The sequence below is a fragment of the Neovison vison genome, chromosome 5, assembly GCF_020171115.1.
Source record: "Neovison vison isolate M4711 chromosome 5, ASM_NN_V1, whole genome shotgun sequence".
Classification (NCBI taxonomy): Eukaryota; Metazoa; Chordata; class Mammalia; order Carnivora; family Mustelidae; genus Neogale; species Neogale vison.
The window spans coordinates 152,826,391-152,852,928 of record NC_058095.1 but is presented as its reverse complement, the minus strand read 5'-3'; the positions used below and the strand labels follow the sequence as shown (position 1 = coordinate 152,852,928).

The 26,538-nt window shown below is 39.2% G+C and overlaps 2 protein-coding genes across 2 annotated transcripts in view; one reads left to right on the top strand and one right to left on the bottom strand.

Annotated features, from left to right (window-relative positions):
- Positions 1-26,538, bottom strand: part of HS6ST3 (heparan sulfate 6-O-sulfotransferase 3) — a 649,897-nt gene that overhangs the window by 583,814 nt on the left and 39,545 nt on the right. The gene's annotated exons all lie outside the window — the stretch shown is intronic.
- Positions 10,837-11,367, top strand: LOC122907197 (dysbindin domain-containing protein 2-like). Its single transcript, XM_044249977.1, is given in 2 exon segments — positions 10,837-10,983; positions 10,985-11,367. Coding segments are annotated over 2 exon segments (483 nt in total). The 5' UTR covers positions 10,837-10,845; the 3' UTR covers positions 11,330-11,367.

Genomic DNA, 26,538 nt, shown 5'->3' with positions numbered 1-26,538 from the left:
CTACCTCTCCCTTTGAGCTTCCAGATGTAAAATTCTAGTACTGGATAAAAAGGTCCATATAGCTATTTTTCCTGCAGCTCCAAACCAATAGATCCAAAACTAAACTGGAATTCTTTGCCCACAACTTTCTTTTTTCTTATATTCAGTAGCACCATCCCTACCTATTTACCTTCTTAGGATCCTCTTCAACCATCTTCACACTCTATATCCAAACATTTGACATGCTCAACCATTTGATTCAACAATTCAATTCCTTCTTTTATGTTCCCAATACTCCATTTTTTCTCCTTTTTTTTTTTTAAAAGATTTTATTTTTATTTATTTGACAGAGAGAAATCACAAGTAGGCAGAGAGGCAGGCAGAGAGAGAGAGGGAAGCAGGCTCCCTGCTGAGCAGAGAGCCCGATGCGGGACTCGATCCCAGGACTCTGAGATCATGACCTGAGCCGAAGGCAGCGGCTTAACCCACTGAGCCACCCAGGTGCCCCCATTTTTTCTCCTTCTTTGTCTTTTTACCTTCTGTCATATCATTAAATGGATGTTGGAATTTGTGACTCCATCCTCCACATCTCTAAAATTTGCTATCATTTCTTCCACATTTTTACCTTGCTGCATTCCAGGAAAATTCTTTAGGCTAAGCTTCCAAATCACCAGTTTGCTATTCAGCTGTTCCTAGGGTGTTGTTTAGCCTATTGGATATGTTTTCATTTTAATAATAATTTTATTATTTCCAAGATTTCTTGGGACACTTACTTTGGTGTTAGGAATGTGAAGACATTTATCACCCTGAAGATATTAAATAGTCTCATTTTAAAGTCTTTTTCAGACTATTCTATTGTCTCTATTTCTTTGGGAGCAAATTTCCCTGTGTGTGAAATGATTTTGATCTCTTTAATGATGGAGCCTTTGTAATTCCCCACTGACTTCTTTCATGTGGGAAAATTTTCCCTTGTGCTCTTATGTTTAATCCCATCTACTTTTTCCTTCTATAAGAGATATCTATTTTTTGGTTTTATAATCTTCTCTTTTACATATTTTTCTGAGTTTTGTGTTGGAAGACGAGATTTCAATATATCTCCATCATTTTTTCCCTTTAAAAATTTTTAAAGATTTTATTTTACTTTATTTTTTTAATTTTATTTATTTATTTGACAGAGAGAGACAGAGAGGGAGGGAGCATAAGCAGGGAAGCAGCAGGCAGATGAAGAGGGATAAGCAGGCTCTCCACTAAGCAGACAGACTGACCAAGACCCTGGGATCATGACCTGAGCTGAAGGCAGACACTTAACCAACTGAGTCACCCAGGCATCCCATTAAAGAATTTTATTTTTAAGTAACCTCTCCATGGAATGCAGGGCTCAAACTCCTGACCCTGAGATCAAGAGTCATGAGCTCTGCAGATCAAGCCAGCCAGGTGCCTCAAGTTATAGATTATTCTTTTTTTTTTTTTTTTTAAATTTCCATCAGTCTTGAACTGAAGGTCTTTTATCACCTGTTTGGAGGATTTTGACAGTAGAGTCCTAACCCATCCCTCCTCCCCAGCCTTAAGTAACATGGCAATCATTGCAATCTTTAATGACTCTGCTAAGAACCCATCTTTTGGGTTTGGTATTATTCTTCCACCTAAAGTATACTTGAATTAAAAAAAAAAAAAAGGTAGTAAAATGTGCCTCTAGATCCTTCACTCTCAAGAAAAAAAAAGTACTCTATAGTAAGAATCTTAGTAAAGATATGTAAGGCAAATCCCCTAATTTTAGCCCCATATACTTTTCCAACTTACGTCCCCACTCCATCTCTTCATAATCACCACCCTCTAACCATCCCAACTACAAAGAAAAATCTATGCAATTTCACATTTCCCTGCCTTTGTTGAGGTTTCACTTCAATTCCATTTCCCATTCACTTGCCAAGATCCAGATAAAATCCTACTATCACCTCTATGAAACCTTCCATATGTTATGGACATTTCATGACCTAGGCCTACCTAAGATATTACCCATAATCCTATCGGTGTACTTATCTCATCCTATCTTAATAATGCATTAGAATCCCCAATTAGGGGATTCTAGGTGGCTCAGTCAGGTAAGCAACCAGTTCTTGATTTCAGCTCAGGTCGTGATCTTAAGGTCATGAGATCAAGCTCCATACTCAGTGGGGAATCATCTTCAGGAGTCTCTCTCTCCCTCTACCTCTGCCCTTTCCCCTCTTTCTCTCTAAAATAAATTTTTAAATCTTTAAAAAAAAAAAAAGAGACAACTGTCTGGCTCAGTCAGGTAAGGGTCCAACTCTTGATTTCAGCTCAGGTCATTGGAGTATCATGAGATCAAGCCCCACGTTGGGCTCCATACAAGACGTGGAGCCTGCTTAAGATTCTCTCTCTCTCCCTCTCCCTCTTCCTCTTCCTCTGTCCCCCCTTTACCCAGTTTCTCTCTGGAAAAAAAATAACAATAACAATAATCTTCAACTAGACCACAACTTCTTGAGAACAAAGGTTTCTCAATATTTCCCTATTCAAGCAGCACATAGCGCAATGGTCAGCACACAATAGGCACTCAAGAACCTTTTTAAGATGAAAGATGACCCTTATTCCAGTGACTAGAAATGCTATTTAGTAAATATATATTCACAAAATTAAATTCAAGGAATTAAAGAATTAAAGGAAGTGAAGACATTCAAATTCAGATTCAGTGTCATAGCTTCAGACTGTAGGAAAAAGAAATTCCCTCTTCTTCATATTCTGAACTTGTACCAGCCCCAAGTACCACCTCCCTTTCTAAAAAGCCCCACAGTCATAGCCCAGTCCTCTGGGCTCTCTTGCATGCCTGCATGCCTCTTTCATTGTATTTACCACCCTAAAGCACAACTGCCTGTGTATCTGTCTACACCACTAGATTATATCCCCTCTGAGAGCAGAAACCAGATAGAGTGTTTATCAGAAAATAAATAAAAGTGTGTTGGTTAAATAAATGCTTAAATACCGCATCTACCCTTATTTGTCCTCAGAACAGCCTCAAGCTGTAAGAAAAGCTGTTATTATTCTCATTTCCAATAGATAAACCAGAGTAAATGGAAATTAAATGAACTCCTGGTCACAGGGGAAGGGAACCTGGTAGCAGAATTTAGGGCTTCTTGAAATAAATCACTACCTTTCTTTTTACTCCTGTGTAACAGGAAGCATCCACGGCCAGAAATATACGAATGGGACAATTTGGACCTCTTTACATAGAGAAAACAACCTTCACAATAACATAGTGAATAAAACTAACCTTTAAATAACCTACAGAGTTCTGTTTCATCCATTCACCCAATAATAAGAGCTTTGAGAACATAACTAATATTATAATCCAAGTAGCTTCTGCACACTGGTCAGCACAGCTTAACCATTTCAAGGTGCCCAGGGCAACCACGTTAATTTAACCTATTCAAGAAGAACTTTAAAAAGCTATAAACATCACCAAATTTAGTGTATGTTAATTTCTACCAATTCAGCATTTTCATTACATGCAACAGCCTCTCCTACAAACAAGAGGCTTCTACTAAAACCTCACATAACTATATAGATTTTAAGTTATTATTGCTCGTATTGTTCATTTCATTTGCTATTTATTTAGTGTTTATTACACGCCAGGCATGTTGCTAAGAGCTATGTAAATTATCTCATTTACTGCTCATAAAAATACTATGAATTAGGTACTACCATTACTGTACTTTAAAAATGAGGACTGGGCCTCAGAGATATGAAATACTATGTCCAAGTTGAAGCAGCTAAGAAGAGAGGGAGGTAAGAATAGTTCCTAGTCCTTTCTGGTGTCAAAGTCCTGGCTCTTCCCCACCATGGACACTGAACCCCAATAGTGTCCACTGGAAGACTATATCTGGTCAGATAGTCTCATAAGTTTGACATTATCATCATGTTGAACTGTATGAAACTGCTATTTTGTAGACTGCAAATGGTCACATGGTCCAACCTAATATAAGATCTTTTTTTTTAAGATTTTATTTATTTATTTGACAGAGATCACAAGTAGGCAGAAAGGCAGCCAGAGAGAGAGGGGGAAGCAGGCTCCCTGCTGAGCAAAGAGCCCAATGCGGGGCTCAATCCCAGGACCCTGAGATCATGACCTGAGCCAAAGGCAGAGGCTTAAGCCACTGAGCCACCCAGGCACCCCAACCTAATATAAGATCTTAATATCTGTAGCTTTGGCTTCCTTAAAAATATATTATTTTCTTTTTCTTTTGTATAGTATATGCATTTAATGACTCCTGAAATTATTATTATTACAGATTGCAGTATAACCATTAAGACATAAACACCAGTCTGTCCCTCAAGTAATTCCCCAGTTCAGATCACAGATTGATTATACGAGAAAAGAGTTCTCTCCATCAGAAAAGCATTTCCTGAGCAGCACATGCTAGAATTATGAACAATGACCAGTTTCTGCAGACCTGCAATGACTTATTCGTACAGTACCCACATTTCCTTTAAAATACAAATAAAAATAAATAAAAAATAAAATAAATTTAAAAAGTAAAATAAAATACAAATAAAAGCCTAAGTATTCCAAGAAACAGAAATAAAATAAATGAAAGCAAATGTTAGCATTTGGGAAAGAGAGCTTAAAAACGAGGGCATTTGGGCAGCCCATTCTCCTTTTCGCCTTCATTGATCCTGTGTCTTTCCTTCCCGTCTGAGAGAGAAGAGTCTTGTGTCTTCAGGTGATGGGCATTAAGAAGGGCATGGGATGTAATGAGCACTGGGTGTTATATGCAACTGATGAATCTCTAAATTCTACCCCGAAATTAATAATACAATATAAGTTAACTAACTTGAATTTAAATTAAAAAAAAAAAAAAAAGAATAATCTCCCCACCCATGTTCTTCATCCCAGCCTGTACTCTTCTCTAGGAATATCCCTTAAAAATCTTATAAATCTTCCCCTCTCCCTGCTCCCTTCCTCCTGGCTTCAGCTCTCAGACCAAACACCAGCATGTTAGGGTCTCCCACCATTCCCTGGGACTCTCAATCCCTTCTTCCGCTTCCCTTCTCTGCCAAAGGAATTAACAAAGTGATAGGATCTGCCTTTACTCCCTCACCTCCCACCTGCTGGCCATCTTAGAGCAGCCTGGCTTCCTGTCCCCTCTCTGCAATCATTCTCAGCCTCGGCCCCGGTGACCCCCTAATTATCAATCTCTCAGTTCTCATCATACTTGATTTCTCCCTAGCTAATACTGCCTCCTCCTGCTCCAACATTCCCTCTGGGATTCGTCAATACTCAACTTTCCCATTCTCTCCCTACCTCTATGACCCGTCCTCTGCAAGCCTTCCTTCTTTCTCTGTCCTACTCACAGGTCTCTTCCTTGGTCCTTCCTTCCAGGAGTTCAAGCTTCTCATTCTTCTTCTTGCTCTGCTCTTCCCAATATATTTCCAGGACACCCCACATCAAAATACTCACAATGCTGTTAGCTTTTTCTCCTCAAACCCACCCCTTTTTTGCCCTTTGATCCATTTCGTCTCCCAAACGAAAATCACCCTGCCATTTTGAAATCCCTTCCCAAACTTATCCTGCAGCCCCGCCTCCTCTGACTCCTCAAAGACAGCCAGGCCATCATGGCGGTGCACGGGACCCATGGCTTTCATGCCTTTATACACATTGTTTCTTGACAGAGCCCTTAACCTTCAGATTTTCACTGAGTGTCACATTCTTTGTGAAGCTTTCTCTACCCTTCCTAAGAATATTCAGTTCCTCCTCAGTGCTCCCAAAGCACTTGGCATATACCAGTAATTTACAGTATTTACCATACCACGCATGGTAACTTTGTATGGTCCTGCCCCTCCTCATTCCTGTTCTTGTCTTCCTTGTTCCTTAAATAAAGCAACTGGGTTATATTCCCCATTCTACCTCATGTAACACTGAACAACTGCCAGGCTCATAGTAGGTCTTCTGTTCTATTTAACTGATCCATCTGTCGGTCAGGTTTGTATACAATCTTGTTCAGAAGTAAGGGTTTATGCACAGTGATTTTTTTTAATCCTTTTCAACACTGATAATTCATTACGTGAGATACATACACACACACAAAGAGATAATTAACATTTTAACTTTTTTCCTCCTGATATAAATACGTTATCACAACATACAACCCTTTCAAGTTCTTGTCGGGAGACGTTTGCTTCCACTGAACAAAGACAACACATTTTCTTGAGAATACCTATCAGTTTTGCAAGTCAGCCAACTGCTCACTATTGCTTTCTTAAATCCTACTTTAAAAGTCCAAAATGACAAATTATCTCACAGGTCTCTGGGCAAATACTTCATTGCTTTCCGAAATGTCAATGCTGATGCCTATCCCTCCTCAGTTTTGCCTCATTTTAAACCAACAGAAATATCTCTCCCTGCCAGCCTACATTTTGTTTCATAAAACTCTTTTTTTCCCCTTATAATTTTCAACATATAATTTCAACATATAATTTCTCTGATAAACTACCCCTAATTTCTAAACTTTGGGAGTTAAAATATCTACAATTTCATTATCCCATCAAAGGGCAGGAAGAAGAAATTGAGTCTCAAGTAAAATGCCATAAAGGTGAACACTGGAGGGACACCGATGTGGCTCATTCTGCAGTGTCCCACTCTTGATTTTGGTTCAGGTCATGATCTTGGGGTCACAGGATCGAGCCGCATTTTGGGCTCCTTGCTGGCTGTGGAGCCTGCTTGAGATTCTCTCTCTCCATATATCTCTCCCCCTGTTCACCTTCTCTCTCTGAAATTAAAAAAAAAAAAATCTTTTTTTAAAAAATTAAAAACTGGAAAAATCATGGCCAAAGATTTTTCCAGCAATAACACTTACTAAATGGCATCGACTACTAAAGAAATGAGAAAGTAGGTTAGCAATTAAAACCATTATTATCACATTTTAATCTTCATCAAGGTAAATGTCACTATCCTTGTTTAACAGAGTTAAACTGAAGTTCAAAGAGGGTTAGTAGTTGCCCTGAAGTTCAAAGAGGGTTAAACTGAAGTTCAAAGAGGGTTAGTAGTTGCCCAAGGTTACCCAGATAATAAATGGGAGTCCCTTGCCATATGCTGGAATGACCTGAAGTAATTTTCTCAGGAAAAACCAACCTGCCTGAAGGTTACTGCTTCTGCTCACTGACATGTGGTTCTGGGTCAACCACCACTGTTCCCATATGGGAACAGCATTCCTATACTCTGCCTGCATTATATTGTGCACCATACTGAGAGGTTTTATCCCTTGTTTCACTTAATCACTGAATGAGTTACATATGAGGCAGAGCAGAATTACAGATGAGGAAATGATTCTCAGGACCTTAAGTTCAGAAACAAACCCAACCTCTCCCAGGTAATGGAGCACACTAAATGTATTCTCAAAGCCAACTCCACTGTCTTAACATGGCCAACGCTGCCCTACATCAGCAGGATTTTGCCTGAGACTATCACCAGGAATTTGGCTCTACTCTTCTGAAATTCAGCTGCAATAAGTCATATTCAGTCCTATTCATCTTCGAGATGTTCTGAAACATGCCCTTCTATCATGCCACTTAATCAGAGAGCCATGCACCTTTCCTTTCTTAAATTTCACAATGCCGTGCCCATTCTCACCCAGCCACCTTTGGGTTTTCAGCCACTGTTTGCACTGAGGGTCACTCTAAGAAACGAAGGGTACAGTTGTAAGGTACCCATGCTCTGAAACCAGGCTGCTGGCTTCCAATCCCTGGTCTGCCATCTACTACATGACTAAGGCAAGTCACTTAAACTCTCTGTGCCTCAATTTACCCAACTGTAAAATGGGGAATCTGGTCCTACCCAAAGGGCTTCCATGATTCTATAGTGAGTTAATACCTATGGAGTACTTAGAATAGTCCTGCCTCTATAATGAAACCCAATAAATATTAGATATTTCACAGATGGTCAGAAGAGTCTATATTGTGAGAAGAGAGAAATAAAAGGAAAATCGCAGAGCACCTGGGTGGCTCGGTTGGTTGAGTGTCCAGCTTTTGGTTTCAGCTCAGATCGTGACCTCAGCGTTATGAGATCGAGCCCCACATTGAGCTCCACGCTCAGACAGGACTGCTTGAGATTCTCTTTCTCCCTCTCCCTCTGCCTCTCCCCCTACTTGTGTTCTCTCCCCCTCTCTAAAGCCTGATGCTTTTGGAGGTCACTGTCTTAGTCTGCTCAGGCTGCTATAACAAAATACCACAGACAAGGAGACTTCGACAACAGAAATTTACTTTCTCAGAGTCTGGAGGCAGAAAGTCCAAGATCAAGATGCCAGCAGGGTTGGTGTTTGGAGAGCTCTCACCAAACAGAAGAAATCAGTGTGTGAACATAGGAAAGGAGAGTGTGAGCTCTCCGTGTCTTCCTTTAAAAGGACACGAACACTATGGATGAGGGGTCCACCCCTAGGACTTCAGTTAGACTTAAGTACTTCCTTGGAGCCCCCAGCTGCGAACATGGTCACACTGAGATCTGGGCTCCAACTTGTGAATTCTGCCCTGGTGGTGCAAAAATTTTCAGCCTGTAACAGTCACTAAAAAAGTAACTTTGGAGTTTGGCTAAAAGGAGGTCCAGCAAACAATGGGTTTACAATTCCTCCCTATTTATTCACGGAAACATTTTTGGAAGATTAAACGAAATCCAAAGTTTCATTTCTTTTGACAGAAAAATAGTATGATACATTACAGACCAAGATAAACTAACTGTAATTATGTTGTTGGCCATGGAAGATAGAAGTACTTGGTATATACAGAAATCATTTTTCTATTATCAGTTTTCATTATTAAAAATTAGTACCATTCTTAGCCTTTAAAAAAAAAAGTCCTTAACCTTTTTTTAAAGAAAAACTGGCCAGTATGGCATGGACATGAATTTTCATTGTATAAATTATCCCAATCAAAATCTGTATTAACCTCTGACATCTTCACCCTCCCCCTGTACTGAATCTTGGGCTAATTAATATCTACTTAAGTATTCAATTTTTGCCCTGCAGGCCAAGATAAACTTGTCCACAAGACAAGAATATATTTGCCCAATAGTAAAGCTCAATGGGAGAGAATTTTTTTTATTTCATAAAATATTTTATATAAAATTCAACTTTAGCAAAGAAAATTTGGAGATTGTACAAAGGGGAAAAGATTCATGATATCACCTCTGTTAGGTAAGACTTGCTACCTCCTTTGGGCTTTTCTTTCAAGTCTTTTTTTCCATGCATATTTTTATAAACCCCTAATTATGGTATGTACACAATTTATATTCTGTTTTTCTCAATTAATAGTTCTACTTGTACACTGTCATGTATACACATGTAAGACACATGGGCTGACTATACAACATATAACTGAAATGCTAATATAACCATTTCCATGGTGGTGGACGTTAATATTGCTTCCAGTCATCATAATTTTGTGATGCACATAATTGTGATGGACATTTCCTACATGCAACTTTTTTTTTAATCTTTGTATTATTTCCTTAGGTTTAATTTCCAAAGGTAGAATTGGGGGTCTACAGGTATAAATATTTATAAGGCTCTTGACTGACATTCTAAAATTTCCTCTAAATTTTACTGTCACCAATAATCTTAGGTGAGTCTCAGTGTCACTAGACTCCGTGCTGTCTTGCAAACAGTTTGCCTATCACAACAAGCAAGAAATAAAATACTTTGCTGCATTAATTTTACTTCCCCTATTACAGGGAACATTTTTCTTATCATGGTTGTTTCCTAGCTTGGCTTTTCCTTTTGAGGCACCTATTCATTATCTTTACCTGTTCATCTATTAAAACCCTCACTGATTTGTACACAGCCATCTCTTTGACTTATAGAATCATTTAATAGTAACAGTAAGAATATTAGAGGAATCCTTGACATTTTGCTGATGTTACACTAAGCTGAAGAGTAAAATCACAGTCACTAATAAGTGAAAATTAAAATATTTTAGGAACGCTTCACCGAGTTCTGACAGTGTTTGAGGGACAATTTGGAGGTTTTGAAAGTCTTACTTTCACTGAAATTGGAACTGTTAGAATTATAATTATCTTTTGAAATTAAAATAAAAGGTTTATTTCCCATACATGCACATCAGCCAATTAAAGACAAACTGTCTTATTTCCTATGACCCTACCTTTTACTGCACTTTTGAAAATATTCAATGAATCCAAATAAAACGGATAATTCTGCCCTCCTAAAACTGATGCTTATACTAAATGTCAAATTACCTGGCATTGTTTAATATTAACGTTATTATTAATCATCTCCATCCTCTGAAAAATTATTCAGTGCCAGATAACGTGCTGAGTGTTTTAGATCATTATATTCCCCAAACAAACTTTGAGATGTTATTAGCCCCTCCACATTACAATTGAGAAAATATGAGTTCAGAATGGCTAACCACCTGGCCAAGGCCAGTCCACTCATAGGTGATGGAGAGAAATGCAAACCCAGGACCTGTGTCCCTCACCACTAAGCATTCAGCCGTTACCGTGGAAATATTGTATAATTACTAATACTGATAAAAAGCAACTTAAAAACAGATATCTATCAAGTGTATTTGGTATATATATTGGGGTTGGAAATTCCTCAAGGATATTTCCATTAATAAAGTTTAACATTTTTGAAACCCAGATCGAAGGCTACCGGAGGAACCAAGGGAGAGAGGGCAGTGGAGACGGCGAGGAATGGTGGATTGAAAAGTTATTTAGGGCAGAGAATCGACAAGGAATGGAGGAGTGTTTCGCACAGGACAGGGAGGTGCTAAGGAGGAATTCTGGCTTGCTCGCGGATGCTTGTTGAGTGAATGAACGAATGACCCCATGGAAGAGGAGCTGACATGGACCCAAATCCTCGGGCAGCCCTGCAGCGCCAGCAGCTCCGCCTTCGGGAGCGGCAGAAATTCTTTGAGGAAATTTTACAGCCGGACACAGAGTTTGTCTTCCCCCTGTCCCACCTGCATCTCGAGTCACAGAGACCCCCCCATAGGTAGTATCTCCTCCATGGAAGTGAATGTGGATGCCCTGGAGCAGGTAGAACTTATTGACCTTGGAGACCAGGATGGAGCAGATGTGTTCTTGCCTTGTGAGGACCCTCCACCAGCCTCCCAGACATCTGGGCTGGAGGAGCACCCAGAGGAGTTGAGCCTCCCAATGCCGACGCCAGACAGGACTGCATCCCGCACGTCCTCGTCATCTTCTGACGACTCGACCCACCTGCACAGCCCAAATCCCAGTGACGGTGGGGTAGACATGCCCTTGGCACAGTCTGATGAGGAAGAGGATGGGGCTGATGGAGGGGCAGAGCCTGGAGCTTGCAGCTAGCGGTGGGCCTCCATCTACAGACTGACCGAGCCGGCTCTTCTCCACAGGAGACCGTAGGCCCAGCCAGAGCCCTTCAGAGAAGACCAGACTCTTTACTTGCAGTAGGCACCAGGGGGAGGCAAGGACAGTGGGATAACGCACCTCTCTGGGAATTAACCGTCCTGCTTTACTGCTAACCTTTCCTGCTACAACCCTCCCACCAGTTTTTGGCTTCCCCCTGAGGTAGGGCTTACAGGCGAGGAGATGGGAGATGAGGCAGGACAAGATGCTACTGCTTTCCCTAGCACCCCTCCCTCCCCCACACTATCCTGCCATCTCCTGATAGTGTCTCCTAAACCAGTGTCTCTAAGTGGCCGTGAGCTCCTTAGCATGCCCTGAGTAGTGGTACTCCAGCTGTCCTGCTCCCCGCAATCCTGTTTGGGAAAAGGGCACAGTATAAATAATAAAAAATAATCCACCAACCAAAAATAAATAAATAAATAAATAAATAAAGTTTAACCTTTTTTTAATGATTTATTTATTTATTTGAGGCTGGGGGCACCTGAGTGGCTCAGTCAGTTAAATGACAAGCTCTTGATTTCGGGTCAGGTCATGATTTTGGAGTTTGTGAGATCCAGCCACCCCATTGGCTCTGCACTTAGCATGGAGTCTGCTTGTCCCTCTCCTTCTGTTCCTCCTTGCTCGCTCTCTCTCTCTCTCTCTCTCTTTCTTTCTCAAATAAAATCCTTAAAAAGACAGAGAGAGAGAGCAGGGAGAGGTATAGAGGGAGAGCGAGAATTCTCAGAGTTCACGCCAAAAGTACACGCTTAATGGACTGAGCCACCCAGGCACCCCTGGGTTCTCTGCTCAGTGGGGAGCCTGCTTCCCTTCCTCTCTCTCTGCCTGCCTCTCTGCCTACTTGTGATCTTTGTCTGTCAAGTAAATAAACAAAATTTTTAAAAAAAAATAAAAAATAAAAACTCAAAACATGCCACTGAAATTCTACCACTAACAGTTTGACTGCTAGTGAAACCAGTCCTCAGAGAATCCGATATCATCAAATAAGTCGTGATCTTCAGATAACATGTCTTAATCTCCACAGGATTGATTCGGTCATTCTCAGACATCTTAAGAGAAAATACACATTAAATTGCATGTATAGGCATTATTCACTCCTGGTGAATAATCTTTGCGAATTTTTATGGAAGTTCGCCAGATTCTTCAAATCCCTGTAACTGTAAAATATCAAGTAGTACAGAGGGGCTTAGGTGGCTCAGTCAGTTAATCAAGTGTCTGCCTCTTGATTTCAGCCCAGGTCATGATCTCAGGGTCCTGGGATCGAGTCCCATGTCAGGCTCTGCGTTCAGCTGGGAATCTGTTTGAGGATTCTTTCCCTCTCCCTTTACCCCTCCCCCTGCTGGTGCTCACGCCTGTAGCTGTGAAGCAAATAATACGTTATATGTTAATTTAAAATTTATTTATTTATTTATTTGAGAGAGAGCATAAGCAGGGGGAGCCGTAGAGGGAGAAGGAGAAGCAGGCTCCGTGATGAACAGGGAGACAGATGTGGGATTCCATCCCAGGACTCTGGGATCATGACTGGAGCCGAAGGCAGACGCTTAACCAACCAAGCCGCCCAGACATCCCCTAGATAATTTTTTCTTAATATTATACATTATGTATTCTTTAACTGACCCAAATAAGAGATCTGCTTGTCAAAAATAAGACTAGGGTGGCAAATGGGGTGCTGCTTTTGCTTCACTCCTCCCTGATGCCCTGCCAGCTTTGGGACACCAAGATGGGATTTTCTCACCTAGACAGACCTATAATTCTTATCACAAATGCAACTTATTTTAATATGAAGTGAGCTTTTTCCCCTTCCCTCCTGATACAGGGAGTCACACTACTGTGGTTGTAAAAGAAAAAAGCTATAAAAATGAAGGCACTTTAAAAAAAAAAAATCATAGGGGCACCTGGGTGGCTCAGTGGGTTAAGGCCTCTGCCTTTGGCTCAGATCATGATCTCAGGTCCTGAGATCAAGCCCCGCATCGGGCTCTCCACTCAGCAGGGAGCCTGCTTCCTCCTCTCTCTGCCTGCCTCTCTGACTACGTGTGACCTCTCTCTCTCTCTGTCAAATAAATAAAAAATATCTTTTAAAAAAATCATAAACTACTTTCATAAAAAAAACAAACTTTCATTTTTTTGTCCTTTGACATAAAGCATAACAAAGCAGGCACTAGCAGTTCACAGCCATCTAGAAATCTCTAAGAACAGTTTTCTACTGTAACAACAAAAAAAAAAGGTGTTATTTTTAGCACCTTGGAGCTGGAATCATCAATAATTGGCATTCTAATTTGAAAGTCTTTGGGATCTGTTTATTTAAGTGATTTTGATCAATTCCCTGCCAAGTCTAGTTTGTTTCCCTGCCCTTCAACCACATTGTTTCCTATTTCAATTTCCAAATTAATACACTACATTTTATCATGAAGGCTAAATTTTCTTAAAGAACAACAGGATTCTGCTTTATTTTATTTCAGTATCAATTCTCTTTTTCTTTGCATCTAACAGAGAGGATGTGCTTTTTCAGACTTCCTTTCATCTCATACAGCCCTAAAGAATATTTTCTTGTCATTTTTGGTGCATTTCACATTCTAGTCACTACTAATTTCCTGGTTTTACCCTCATCTGCCATTACTGAAATGCCCTATTTCTAGTTCAATACTCTGCTCTAATCCCTACTCCGTTGGCCGTCTCAAATCCACAGTTCTGTGTAGTTCTAAAGGTTCCACCCTCTTTTGTTCGTCCTCTTGCCACCCTTACAAGGGCTGTTCTAAGAAGAAACACGGGGCATGTGGATCCTTCCACTTAGAGATCCTTTTCTTATGATTTATTTAAGCTTAATGAAGTTGACTTTCCCAAAATCCATTTTCTTGTGATTGCTGTTTTCACTTCCTTGAAGTTTACACAAAGACTACCAATCTTTAAATGCATTTTCTTAATTAAATGAAATGTTCATTAAAGAAAGAGCTCTAGGAGGCAGGGCAGAGATCAAGAGTAGCTATAAATACCAACACAGTCTCACTTCTTTTTGCTCTCTCTCCCCAGACCCTACCCACAGGAGTGTCTACAGCCATGTTCCACATGTACTCTCCTGCCTTTAATCCACTGACTGTGCTGTGATTCTCTCCTTAAAAAGTTGTGTCCAGTATACACTTGGGATGATGACGTGTGTGTCTTCAATCCTATCATGACGTATCAAGCCAGCTGAAACCTAGCAACATCTGTCAGAGAGAATTAATAAACTGGTAAAGGGCAGATGAGCTGTCAATGAGTAATTCTGAGTAGTCCAAAAAACAGAGAAAAAAATGGGAAAACACAGCCTGAACTTAGCAAGGAAAGTAGATTTCTTATGAATGACATTCCCCACGATGATTTGTAATTAAGTTAATCCTTCGTTATGAGCTTCAATGATCACTATCAAGAATGACAAAACACATTTGCCCCTTTTTCAATTAAAATATGTGGGAGTAAGCACAGAAATCTAAGAAAATGAAAGTTTGGCTTTCAAAAATTCCCTCAACGTGGGGCACCTGGGTGGTGCAGTCAGTTAAGCAACTGACTCTGGGTTTCGGCTCAGATCATAATCTCAGGGTCCTGAGGTTGAGCCCCGCCTCGGGCTCTGAGCTCAGCTGAAGTCGGCTTGGGATTCTCTCTCCCTTTCCCTCTGCCCCTCCCCACCACTCTTGTGAGTGAGGGCAAGCCTGCTCTCCCTCTCTCTCTCAAATAAATAAATCTTTTTTAAAAAGCAAAGCAAAATAAAATGTCCTTCAACCATACTTGGTCACTTTGTTGGCTTTGCTGCATCTCTTGGCATCTCAATTCCGCATCTGGAAGACATAATGAACTTCCTTGGTGTTGTTAACGACAAATGGTAGAACCACCTTCTTTTGCAGCTTGATTCTCCCGACCAATGCTACGTGCTACCTGATTCATGATTCAACTCCATTTAATAATTCAATACTAGCAAATGCAATGGTTTCCTTATTAAAGACACTAAGCCCTATGTTCTCTGAATTTTTAAAAACAACTTTAAATAAACCATAACTTACTCGAAAAACAATTTTTCCAAGAGATTTCTGCATATGGTGACTACACCTGGGTATCAATTACTTTATAAAATTGCTTTTGTCCCAGGCTAGCATGAGAGCTCTGGGAAGCAGAGCCAGGCAGGAATGAGAAGCAGGAGACACAATCCCCATGACAGGATTTATAATGTATTTTTAAGAAACCTAAAAATATATTAGGGAGCATCCATCTGAAGTTTCTGTCTGATTTTTTTGAACATCAAGGTTTTCTAATCTATTTGTATTTCTACTTTTTTTTTTTTTAAAGATTTTATTTATTTATTTGAGAGAGAGAGACAGTGAGAGAGAGCACGAGCGAGGAGAAGGTCAGAGAGCGAAGCAGACTCCCCATGGAGCTGGGAGCCTGATGTGGGACTCGATCCCGGGACTCCAGGATCACGCCCTGAGCCGAAGGCAGTCGTCCAACCAACTGAGCCACCCAGGCGTCCCGTATTTCTACTTTTTAAAAAGCATTTTATTTATAAGCAATTTCAGAATCCCATCTAGTCCATAAAGGAGATAAATTGAGATCTTTTTATACCTATTTGAAAGTGAACACAACCTGAAGAAAAGCATGTCTCCAGTGTTCTCACTTTCACCTTTCTCTCCTGTGCTGGTCTCCTAATTCTGCTGGAAACCTTTATTCTTTAAATAAAAGTGATGAGTGCTTTTCTGTGCAGAATAGGCAGCTTCACAGAATTATGTGAATAATGCATCATTACATCAATATAATAAACCGTTGGCCCCTGATGTTTCTGATAACTACTCTTCATAGTATACTTAGAAATCTTAAAAATAACCAAGTAATGGGTCTCTGGTATTGAAGATGTTCTAATAAACTGAGAGAGAGACTCAAGTACAAGGTGTGAATATGCCATATCACAGATTTTAACATAAATCATCACTAATTCTCATAAAACTACGTATGACAGATATTTTATTCTCCATGAACTGATGAAGAAAGAGAAGCTAATAAATTAATCTATCTTGCCCAAGTCATATGGGTAGTAATGGCAGAGCTGGGATTTGTGTCTGATTTCAAAGCTTTTCACTCTATCATGCTGCCTCTGTTTTCCATTAAGTTTAGGATTCCCTAAATTCGTGAAAAGACACATATCCCATAAATAAAAATCAATGGTACATTGAAAACCTGATTTTAACTAACAGCTTCCGGGCAAAACATTTTCCTAACATTAATAAGGAAAACACTGACTCATCTAACTTCTGTTTCTTGATGTGCTTCGCCTCTATCACTCAGCCCTATCAGGATGCTGGTAAGCACGCATACGAACAGAAGGTAAAAAGCAGCCAGAAAAGAAGAGACACAGAGGGTCTGAATAATCTACAAACTGGGTAACCGTCTCCCAAACAATCAAGAGTAAACTGAATTAAATGGTTTTCTTAGCGAGTGTCTAGAAAGGGAAAATAATTTATTTTCGATTATAAAGAACAGTCTTTAGGATTTTTTTTTTCAGTAAACTGCATTCATTTTTAAAAGTGAAAAATGATCTCAAGTACTTAAAGCAGACTATTTTTAGATATCTCTTCAACTTAAATAATTTAGAGATTCAATTCTCATCACTTGCAGTAAAACACAAGTATTTAAGGTTATTCTTGAAACTCCCCTGCCTGTTAACATACATATATTGGGTCATTCGCCTAAATAAAAAGTGGTTAAGGAACATTCACATATCACTATTTTTACTCCAAGTTTTGTTTTGATCTGCAAAAAAAAAGTTTTTCCAGAGCTCTGTAAATTTTGAAAGCTCATTATTTTATTTTATAGGGATATTAGCTTCATTATGCAAGGCGTTCAGTCGCTCTAGCAATAGGATCCGTGTTCATCCATAGAGACATTTCAGATGAAGTGGAAAACATTTGCAGACTACATTATGTTATGATAGTGAATGATTTTAAAAGATGTCAAGTTCTACTTAAGGAGTTTTCTATGAAATAGCATTTATATTAGAGAAAGGGTTGGGGAGGTGAAAGATGTAAGTCATCAGAGTTTCATTTATTTTTAAATATAATTAAGCTCTCAGAAGGCATCAGCATTTTAACTTTGAAATATCTTTTTTAAAGACATTACTGAAATCCCATATTACTGTTTCTTGATTTTCTAATGCATTCTCTGAAAATGAATTCATTTTAATAAGTGGGAGGATTTGTGAAGAAATACAGGCTATAAGCACAAAGGAAGGATAAAATGTTTAATTGTATTAATTATACTTTGATGATATTCCATTGTCACTGACATATATTTGCCATATTTATAAACTTCTAGAACAATACAGTGATAAGATACGGTCATGTGTATCAGAGTTGCCTTGAAGCACAATTCATACACCTTTTTTGCCACAGATAAATGAAAGTGCAAGGTCCGGCCTTCTCGTTGTGTGAGGGATCATCTGTGTCCTTGTGAATATTTTATTGCTGTAATATCATGGGTTTACACTTTGGCTGAGGATTGAAATCGCTGCCTTCAGAAGTACTGACTTGATCCTAAATTCTTTCCAATCAGTCTCGCTTTTACACTAATCCTGGAATTGGATGCTAAGTAATAAATTCTTACTTCTTTAGAAAAAGTGATTTCCAGGAGAATGACCTATCCAAATGTGGGAAATAACAATACTACTAAAAATAAATGAGGAAAAAATACTATTATTTTCACGTATTTTTTATAAAATGCATCTTTTTAATGACCTAAACATTAATTTTAATGGCAATTGAGAACTATACTGATCTATGCTGTCACTTTCATTCTCTTCTAGTATTAGAATGGTAAGATTTGAAAATACTCATTTCTCCAGGCTCAAAATAGATACTTCATTTAAGGTCCCAGTGCCACACCCAAGAAATGGATTAAACTCTATGTGGCTTATGAACAGTGGCACTACTTGCTTATTTTTGTATTTTTCATAGTACTGAGCAGAGTCCTACTAACGCATGGTAGGAAATTACTATTTTTTTAAGTCAAGAAGTAAAAATAAATACATCAACTTCGTAAATTCTTACTTATGCTGCAAGCCCTATGCAAAACTCAAGAAGAAAAATTACTCTTTCCTATGAACATTATTTATAAAAAAAAAAACTTGCTTACATCTAACAAATTATTTTAATTTATATGTGCCTTTTTGCTGAATCTTTCAGTTTTTCAGGAAAAAAGTTTTTATTCCCAACTGACAATAGGGAACAGCAGCTCATCCTTAATTCATTAAGTGCCATTTTTTACCCACTGACATTTGTCAAATTATAGGATTCATTATAACAGGGATGTAGAGTTATGGCTTTAGCTCTTTTTGTTCTAATCCTTTTTTCATGTATTCTTTCTTTTGATTTGTGACCTTCATTACCAAGAGAGCTCATTTAATGCTTTCAGTTCAGTTCCAGGAGGATAAGCAGTCAGATACTGTAGGAATTATTTTACATACCATAGTTATTAACATGATTACTCAGAGAAATTATATTAATATCCAAGGCACTCCAGTACTTCCAGGAAAAAGAAATGCTTCTTTATCAAAATTTTTCCTTTAGCACAGAGAACACATTCTTAACTATTTACAGTTAAAATCCCCAAGTGAAAGTTTCCTCAGTCAAATAGAAATGCATTATATAAAGAGTTCATTGTCGATGCAGATCACCTAGGTCACAGATTTTTTTTTCTGATTATAAAATAATGTATTCTGATTATACTAAATTTAGAAAATAGAAAATAGTATAAATTAAATAAAATCACCCATCATCCCACATACCTAGAAATAACGCTATCATTTTAATAAGTTTCCTTCATCTTTTTTCTATTCGACTTAAAGATATTTTGTATGTATAAATTTAAGATTATTTTATATTTAGAGTTCAAAATCATTTTTTTAGCTAACATAATATCATGAGTACTTTCCCTGTAATTACATATTCTTCAGAAGTTGCGGCACCTGGGTGGCTCAGTCAGTTAAGCATCTGCCTTTGCCTCAGGTCATGATCTCAGGGTCCAGGGATTGAGCCCCATGTCAGGCTCCACGCTCAGCATGGAAGTCTGCTTGAGATTCTCTTTCTTCCTCTCCCCCTCCAGCTGCCCCTCCCCCCACTCTCACTCACTCTCACAATAATAAATAAATAAATAAATGCAAGCATTTAAAAAATTCTCTTACTACACAGTAGGCTGGCTCCCATGTTTAGCTATTACAAAGTGGTAACAAATACAAGTCTCCACTTCATTTCAAAGGGAATATAACTATGTACACATAGATTTGATGGAGAGACATTTTGATTCTCCTGCAATCCACAACTGTTTTTATTAAATGTTACTAAAATTCATTTTACTGAACATTCACTATACCACTTAAGTTTAAAACAAAAAATAATTGGGGGTAAAACTAGGTAAACTGTTCATTGCTAACATGAGTGTTCACATTAACTGAAGATTTTCTATGAGCGAGACACTGCATTAGCATTGTACATTACACAGCAATTATCTGCTTGTTTCTTTCAGTAAAATTAGGTAAAACAAAGCAAAAATGTGACAGTGTTAAGTAATGAAGTCAGGAGGAAGCCTACATACAGAATTCAAAATCCCTGGAAATGTTTAGCATTGTTCTTCTAGGTTTTAAGAACCAAAATCTCCAAAAGGGCCAATGGATGAACTAGGCATTCATACAGTGAAATATGACAAAAAGAACGAACTACTGGTACCTGTAATATCACAAATGATGAACATCCAATACACTATGGTGAGTGAAGATAGATACAAATGAGTACATGTTGCATGATTTGATTTACATATAGCCCAAGAAGAGGCAAAACTCATTTTCCGAAGTCAGAAAGTGGTTGATCCATCAGTGTGAGAATGGGGACAAAATCGATTAAAACGGTGTATGAAAGGGTCCCCGGGTCCCACTCCTTTAAGTGCCCACTTGATTTCTGCTCAGATCATGATCTCAGGGTCTAAAATCCAGCCCTGCATAAGGCCCCATGCTCAAAAGAGTCTGCTTGGGATTTTTCTCCCTCCCTCTCCTTTTGCCCTTCCCCCCTCCAAATAAATAAATAAAATCTTTAAAGGGGGGGCATGAAGGAACTTCCAAGAACTGACTACACTGGCGTATACAGTTATCAAAATACACAATAAACATATAAAATCATTCATTTTATTATATGTTACTTATCCTTATTACAGTAAATTGAAATAAAATAAACCTCTAGAAATCTAAGGATTAGCTCTAAAATTATTCCAATCCAATGCTCACACCTTTTTCTTAGTGTGACCCTATGACATTTAATGAATCTTATCAGATCCAAGGACAACCACCACCGCATGGTGACATATAACCAATGATGATGCTGAAGAGAAAGAATCTCCTTTTCATTATCAAAAAAAAATAATAAAATTATATGAGGAAACCCATTTCATATTCAAATACCCTATTTTGAAATAAGATCATCAGATCAATGAAATTCAATATAAGGTCAGAAGTAAAAATGAACATAAAGCCAAAGAATCACAGACAGAACCTCTACTCCCCCTCTAAAGTTACCTTATCATGGGGCACCCAGGTGGCTCAGTGAGTTAAATGTCCAACTCTTGATTTTGGCTAAGGTCATGATCTCAGGGTCATGAGATCAAGCCCTAAGTCAAGTTCTATGCTCAGCAAGAAGCCTGCTTGAGAGTCTCCCTCTTCCTCTACCCCCCACAACTGCCTCTCTCCCACTCTCTCTCTCTCTCTCTCTCCTCTCTTGTAAATGGATGGAATCATTTAATTAAATAATTGATTAATAAAATTGGCCTATCACGGTTCACTTTGAAGCAGCATATTGTGGAGCTAAACAGCTTTCATATTTGAATTGGTTTTCTTCCATAAACACAGCCAAAGCTGTTTCCCTATAAATTCCACCCATTGCATCTAGTTCTGCCCTAGTTAGCAACCCTCTCTTCCATGACAGCCCTAGGGATATCTGCCAATAGCAAGCAAATTTCCTTTCAGTTCCTGTTATAATTAGTCTAAACAACTCCCTCAACTCTTCCTCAGTAGAACACAATTTTTAAGTCCCCCTACCTTTTTATTTTTAAAGTATATTTTCAGTCATCCATTCTTCGATTCATCTATACTTCTAGCTGATGTTTTAAAAAAAAATGAAAGCAAGAAAGAAAGAAAAGAAAAGAAAAGGGAGCCTGTTGGTGATAATCACAGTCAATGTATTCCCCAAAGTGTGAGATGAAGGAAGAGTACAGTTTCAGGCAGGATCCTCCACTAACTAACAAGAGAGGTGCTAGGTCCAACCCAACATATAAAGCATATGAACATAGAGCAGATTTCAGAAGCGGGACTCTGGTGGTCTCACTGGAAGTTTCGTCAGCAAAGCCAGAGCTTAGAGGTGGCCTTCCCCAGCTGACCTCTTCTTTGAGTAATGTAGAACTCTGCTGAACAACTTGATGGTCCCAGGGCTGGTGTCAGAGAGAAGAGCTCTGAGAATATTCAGGTCCTCATAAACAGCTGACCAATACAGGACACAAGAAGAGAAAACCTTACCAATTCTAATATAAAATGTGCCTCTTCCATAAAGAATACCATTATCAATCTTGGATAAGAAATGTATCATATTCAACTCTGCAGGTATCAATGGTGATACTATTTTTCTTGGGAAATGAAGAGGCAGTCTACAAACTTAAAGGAATAATTGTTACGGACAGTCAAAAACATCCAATCTCTGTGATTACTGAGAAAAATATTTTTGCAATTATTATTAAAAAATAATTTTGCAATCCAGCAAAATGCTTAGGGTCCATGATCTTAAAAAATAATAGTAAAAGAAGTTAAAGAAAAGACTGTAATAGGAAAATAAGAAGTAGATAAATAGCATGAAAATGTTTGGGAGACTATAATGCAAAGAATTTGTAAATTTAAAACCTATAAAAAGGATAAAACCAAAACCTCAGAAATAAAGAGAAAAAGAATTATACTTCTAAAACATAAATGGGTAAAAAATAATAATCAGAAGACAAGAGCCAAAGAAAAATATCAAAGATAGAAAATTAATGAAATGTAAATGAAGGTAAAACCAGGGCACCAAAGCAAAAAAAAAAATGGGGGGAGGTGTAAAAAGTAAGATAAGTGAAAAATAATAATTATTATGTAGAATATTAAAAGAATTAGAAAGAGAAATTCAAACATGAAGAATATATAAAACTATAAGCTGAGACATAACACAGAAAAATGCTCAGTGTCACTCATCATCAAGGACACGCCAACCAAAACCACCACGAGATGTCACTTCACAAGTGTCAGTACGGTGGTTAGTACAATAAAACAAAAAAGGTGTTGGCAAGGATGTAGAGAAATTGGAATACTTGCACACTGTTGGTGGGAATGCAAAATGGTACAGCCGCTGTGGAAAACAACAGTACGAAGTTTCCTCAAAAAAATTAAAAATAGAACGAGCATATGATCCGCCAATCCCACTTCTGGGTATTTTTCCAAAAGAACTGCAATCAGGATCTCAAAGAGAGATTGGCACTCCTACGTTCCTTGCAGCATAATTCACAAAAGCAAGACAGCCAAGGTGTGCAAACAACACAAACATCCATCCATATAGACAAATGAATGGATAAAGAAACTGGCATGTGTGTCGTCCATAAATATACATACATATACCCACCATGGAATACTTTTCAGAATTTTTTTAAAAAGAGAAAGAAAATTCTGCGATGTGTGACAATATGGACGAAACCATAAGACATCATGCTGAGTGAAATAAGGCAATCACAGAAAGACAAATGTTGCATGATGTCACATACATGAGGTATTTAAAATAGATTCAAAGACTCCAAGAGTGGAACAGTGTTTCTGGGGAGTGGGGGAGGGGGAAATGGAAGGTACTAGTCAACAGGCATAGTTTTAGTCAAACAAGATGAGTAAGCTCTAGAGATCGGCAGTAAAACACCATCACTATAGTCAACAATCATATAATAGACACTTAAAATCTTAAGAGGGGTTACCTCATGTTAAGTATCCTTTCTGAGATAAAATAAATAAAATTACAATAATAAATTAATATGATAGAAAATAAAAGAATAGGGGCACCTGGGTGCCTCAGTAGGTTAAAGCCTCTGCCTTCGGCTCAGGTCATGATCCCAGGGTCCTGGGATAGAGCCCCAAATTGGGCTCTCTGCTCAGCAGGGAGCCTGCTTCCCCCTCTCTCTCTGGCTGCCTCACTGCCTACTTGTGATCTCTGTCTGTCAAATAAATAAATAAAATTTTTTTAAAAAGAAAAGAATATGGGGCGCCTGGGTGGCTCAGTGGGTTAAGCTGCTGCCTTCGGCTCAGGTCATGATCTCAGGGTCCTGGGATCGAGTCCCTTGTCGGGCTCTCTGCTCAGCAGGGAGCCTGCTTCCCTCTCTCTCTCTGCCTGCCTCTCCATCTACTTGTGATTTCTCTCTGTCAAATAAATACATAAAATCTTTAAAAAAGAAAAGAAAAGAATAACAATAGAAAATGGCAAAAAGATTTCTTCAGTTAAACCAGGAAGGTTCTTATATTTTTTATTTAAAGATTTTATTTATTTATTTATTTGACAGACAGAGATCACAAGTAGGCAGAGAGGCAGGCAGAGAGGGAGGTAGAAGTAGGCTTCCCACCGAGCAAAGAGCCCGAAGCGGGGGTCGATCCCAGGACCTGGGATCATGACCTGAGCGAAGGCAGAGGCTTTAACCCACTGAGCCACCCAGGCGCCCCAACCGGGAAGGTTTTTATAATCTGAAAGGGAAAATATCCTATGCATTAAGTGGGCTCATAAACCAAGAGAAACAGTCTAAAGGAGAAGGCACTGGAAACAGTTTAAATGAATAGAGGAGGGTCTTTAAATAGTAAAGTAAAATATATGCTTCTCTTAGATGCAGTTAAGAACTTGTTTGGAGTTTGGTGCAAACGTGGCAGATCCCCTCCAGATTAGCCCAAGATGTACAGTTCCTGACAAAGAATATCAAGATGGTTTTAATGGAAAGCTGAGGGGAGGGGCACCTGAGTGGCTCAGTGGGTTAAGCCTCTGCCTTTAGCTCAGGTCTTGATTCGAGGGTCTTGGCACCGAGCCCCACACAGGGCTCTCTGCTCAGCAGGGAGCCTGCTTCCCCCACTCCTCTTCTTTGTCTGCCTCTTTGCCTACTTATGATCTCCCTCTCTGTGTCAAATAAATAAATAAAATATTTAAAGAAAGAAAGAAAACAAGCAAGCAAGTAAGCTGAGGGGAGTGAGCTGACGAGACCCTAGGAAGATCAAAACAGCACACTTTCCATAACTGATGCTCATCTAAGTCCTGACGTCCGCTGGCCCTTAAATCCCTTGCTTGCAGGGAGGAAGATGAAAGTGAGGGCATAGCTTTAAAAAACGAATGGAGAGTTTTAGAAGGGAGTGGGGTGGGGATGTGGGTAAGCCCAGTGATGGGTACTAAGGAGGGCACGCATTACATGAAGCACTGGGTGTTATAAGCAAGCAATGAATCATGGAACACTACATGGAAAACTGGTGGTGTACTGTATGGGGACTAACATAACATAATAAAAAACAAAAAACAAATAAAAATGATAAAAAATAAAACTGCGCGCAGCTGAGCAAGGCTGCAGGGTCAGAGCCCTGCGTTTCAGGGACTGGGAGACCAGGAAGGCTTGAACATTTCCAATAACCACAGAGAGTGAGGCCTCAGAGAGGAGGAAGTCGGAAATCTGAGAGCAGTGATCATTGAAGGAGGAAGTTCCAGACTAGATAGGCCAGGATAAAGAGCTCAGAGAAAACTGCAGAGAAATTCATTAAATGTAAATCCTTTTATAAAGCAGTTTTTAATGCAATACTACAGAGCTCACTGAAAAGCCCAAGGCTTAACCAATCGGACCAATAATGAATGCAGATTTGGGGATATAGTCGCTCTTGGCATTACTTCAAGAAAAAGGAATTAGGGAAAGACAAGTTCACCATGATTGGTTAGGTGACTTATCCCTCCCCATGGGATTCACCCCATGTTTCATAGACCCTAAAACCTTCCCCACCTGGGATCTGGTAACCTCTCCCCATGACAGCATATATCATTAATGACTTTCCCAGAAATGATACTTTGCCTAGAGGACAATATAACTTGCTTCAACGGTAGCAAATCCTAATCCATGCAAAGAGCCTAATTAACCCCTCAGGAATGGTTCCTTCTGGGTCAATTCAAATTACTTGCCAAGAGTAGTCCCACTGTCTCTTACAAGGCCCAGGGTTCCAGGCCACCTAAAGGGGTGGGTGACGTCGAGAGGGGAAGGGCTCCCAGGCACACACATGCTTTTTTAATCAAAGCAACTCAGTTCTATTACCTCCTTTAAAATTCTTTTTCAAGGGGTGCCTGGATAGCTCTCAGCTCAGGTGATGATCCTGGGGTCCTGGGATAGAGCCCTGCACTGGGGGCAGGTCCCCTGCCCAGTGGGGGGTCTGCTTGTCCCTCTGTCCTCTGCCCCTCCCCACCTTTCAAGTTCTCTCTTTCTCACAAATAAAGAGATTCTTTTAAAAATAAGTAAAAATTTTAAAAATTAAATTCTTTGTTAAAAAAAACTTCCTAACAAATAACATCTGGACAACCCTAGGATAAGTTGCTATATTTACCAAAAAATTACCACCATCCTCCCCAAAACTGGATAGCCTTCATTTTTGGTGGAATATTTTTCAAACTCTGCTGTTATTGTCCCTTCAAACCGAGAAGCTAGATTAGTCAGTTTAACATTCCACATAAGGAAATGCAATTTGAAACATACTGTACTAGTGTTTTAGGGCTGCCATAACAGTGTACCACAAACTGGGGGGCTTAAGCAACAGAAATGTACCATCTCACATTCTCTAGGCTAGAAGTCTGAGGTCAAGGTGTTGGTAGGGCTGTGTTCCTGCTGAAACCTGTGAAGAAGGATTTGTCCCAGCCCTCCCCCATGGGCTTGGAGATGGCTGTCTTTGGGCTCACAGGGAAAATGTCATTCTTGGAAAACACTATCTCCAAATAAAGTCACATTCTGAGTACTGAAACTGCAACATATGAATTTGGGGGAGACACAATTCAAGGCATAATATGTACTATTTACATATGACCATTTCCACTACT